We start from the raw sequence: 3118 nt of genomic DNA on the forward strand, positions 1-3118 counted from the left end.
GTATGACTTCTTCATAATTTTAATTTTATATTCGAAGGGCCTTATTTCGGACGAGGATGAAGAACACCTTTTAAGTCCTGCAGAACAGCGAGCACTTAAAGCAGAGAAACGTGCTGCTTGGCGACAAGCGCGTCTTAAATCTCTCGAGCAGGTAAAATTGAAAGATTCTATACATTTTTATTGATAACAATATAATGTTGTGATAAAATAGATCTATTTGAAATAAAATAATGTTTCTTTTTTATAGGATGCACTCCAAGCACAGATGGTTATCAGAAAGATGAGTGAAATAATGGATAGTGCTAATAAAGAAGAAGATACGCAAGATACAACTATTGCAACCGGATCTATTCCTGATCAAGAGAAAGCAGTCGAGGTAAAATTTTGGAAGTAGTATCTGAGGATGAAGTCAATTATATAATTTAACATATATAACAAGAACCTGCAAGCTTGATTATTTTAAAGTTATGTGTTTAACCCGATTATTTACTAATCGCTGTCTTGCTCGCCTAAACTAACACACAGCATTCATGAAGGAAAAAAATCATGTTATTACAACGGTTCCCATTTGTCTGTCTTTTACTATCTTAGTTTACTACGTTACGGCCGTCTAGCGCAGATTTTCCTAAGCTCGCTGTGCGCAGTAAAGTGGGTCCTCCTAAAGAGATACGCGAATCTGAGAAAGTAGTGGACGAGAAGGTCACTCGGCGTACCGAGGAATATCTTGACGAAGTGACGGGCGAACGTCGTGTACGAACTGTCGAATACGTCGAGAAGCTCATTGAGCGTCAGGTATTATGCTTGTAAAATTTGGCACGAGCGTTTAAATACCACATTTATATATATTGTAAATGAAGGGATTAAAAAGCACAATAATAAATTATCACTGTTGCAACTATCTCTGGAGTGCACCGTATTTATTCCGTATTTATTTCTTTTTTTTATCCTTTTATTTTATTTACGGATATAAATGAATATATTCCATGCCAGATCGCATATGTTTTGGGAAATTTGCGAGCTTATGAGACATTAACATTTTGTTTGACAACTGATTGTTTAAAAACTATTGTCGATTACAATAATTAAATAAAATGGTAGGGAATAAATTACAAGAAGACAATGCTGAAAGTCTAAAAGGCACCTAAACATAAGGCAATTAATTAAATTCAAAATATCTTACATGTGTGTACGCTATAAAACTATTTTACGAAAAAATGTTACAAAATTAAGAAATAAGTGTTTTTACTTGTGTTTTTATTTATATGTATTTATGTAATATCTATGTACTGTGTTTGTTCAATTATTATTGTGTTATTGTTATTTCAAGATTCCGTCGCTTACATCGATGGTACATTATGCACCATCTTGAACTATGAATGTTACTTCTACTGATCTCACTAACAACTTTTTCCTACTCATTGGTAATTTGGTTTTTATATATTTTATGTATACATTTTAAATTTTAAGCTTATGGCTTTATATCTGTATGTAGTATACGCATGACTTATTTTGTTTATAAGTTTCTATGCTCGAGATGTTTTTTATTGCATGTACAGACGTAGAATTATGCTAAAGGAAGTATCGGAAGTCAGGAAACATAGGACAATTAACATACTTTTTCTATCAAAATTGGAATTTTATAAAAATAATAACAACAGAAATAAACAATGATGCTGATGTAAATCTGATATACATACATCTGCAAACAGATAGAATAGAAATTGATATGTCATTTGATCTATGTAATCTCAAATCTTAATATTAAATTATCAATTTATATATTCTATAGATATCATAAGATTTATTAGATTATCTGCAAACTATAAAAATGTTTTAATTGCATTATTTGCAACATATGCTTTATAAATCCAGAAATCCAGAGATTTGTGCACGATTAACTACGATTGAAATTTATGATTTATACATTTTAATTAGGTGGAAACTTTGAGGGAGAAGATTATATCATTGGAATTAAGCAATGCAGAAGAGGATGTGGAAAGCATAACCGGCACTGGTGCAAGCGATGCTGAAAGTGAAAGTGAAGATACCACGGGACAAAATATGACTGTTAGTACCGTAAAAGAAAAAACAGATTCTCATCTTACGACTGATACATCTGAAATCGCAAATGAAACGTCTAAAACAAATGCAAATATTACTGCTGCATCTGCAAAAAAGAAGAAACGTAAACGATCAAAAAAAGGTCGTCACTGACAAAATATTTCAATGCGTATCTTAACAAGCGATAGGATAGGTACGTTGATGTTAAAGACTTGGATAAAATCGATGAAATTTTTACTATTCCAATATTTTACTACTGCACAAATTCATTGTGTAACATTGTTTTATATGAATATGCATACATTTATGTTATATAGATAAATCATACATATACGCACTTATATGTATGTTTCAATCGGTTCTTTTTAATTTTCAATACATCAGTATACATGATTGTTATAAAAATATAACATATTTTTATTTCATTTTTCTTTTTCTTCACACAAATATAACTATATAAGAGTAATATAAATATATAAAAATAGCGATCTGGATCTAAATAAACGTATTGTATTCAATGAAAATATAGTAGGTATTTATACAAATACTTCGTGATTGATTCAGTGAATACAATATATCCATTATCTGTGTAGAAGTATAACTACTATTTTTATTACATTTTGTGTATCATCACATATGTATTACAATTTCGTAAATCTAATATGTGTTAAAAATTGGTAAATTTGCGTATTTTGATATTAAACATTGTATTACTGCATTTTTGTATGTTATCATCGATACATTTAACGATAAATTTCGCTTGAAATTTTTTAACTCATCGAGTATAAATTAAATTTAAAAAAAAAAGAGATTAAAGATAAAAAGATAATCAAGTAATATCTCAGTGACAAAGAATAACACACGGAAACCTTTATGCCATTTTTATTATTTTTTGAATATATTTTTTAGCATATTTTAATTTTATTTAAAATATATGGATATATTTTAATATCCCTTTTTATCTTTTGATCGTGTGTAATAATTATACACATATACGCAATGGTTTTATATATATATATATATATATATATATATATATATAAAATATATATATATA

General features: G+C 28.8%; 1 protein-coding gene across 8 annotated transcripts in view; it reads left to right on the forward strand.

The window, feature by feature from the left end:
* The window catches only part of LOC108747158 (protein lap4), a 31383-nt gene extending 29001 nt beyond the window's left edge, over positions 1–2382 (forward strand). For 3 of the 8 annotated variants that reach the window (XM_018484438.1, XM_018484443.1, XM_018484441.1), the window contains 4 exons: positions 38–151; positions 248–376; positions 592–792; positions 1936–2382. In XM_018484438.1, coding sequence (XP_018339940.1) covers positions 38–151; positions 248–376; positions 592–792; positions 1936–2214 — 723 coding nt within the window. In that variant the 3' untranslated portion in view covers positions 2215–2382. Of the gene's footprint in view, positions 1–37; positions 152–247; positions 377–591; positions 793–1327; positions 1422–1935 lie in introns of all 8 variants that reach the window. The other 5 variants (XM_018484444.1, XM_018484440.1, XR_001939221.1 and 2 more) reach the window with 4 other exon arrangements.
* Positions 2383–3118: the final 736 nt, after the last annotated feature.

The sequence above is a fragment of the Trachymyrmex septentrionalis genome, unplaced genomic scaffold (genome assembly GCF_001594115.1).
Source record: "Trachymyrmex septentrionalis isolate Tsep2-gDNA-1 unplaced genomic scaffold, Tsep1.0 scaffold196, whole genome shotgun sequence".
NCBI classification, from domain to species: domain Eukaryota; kingdom Metazoa; phylum Arthropoda; class Insecta; order Hymenoptera; family Formicidae; genus Trachymyrmex; species Trachymyrmex septentrionalis.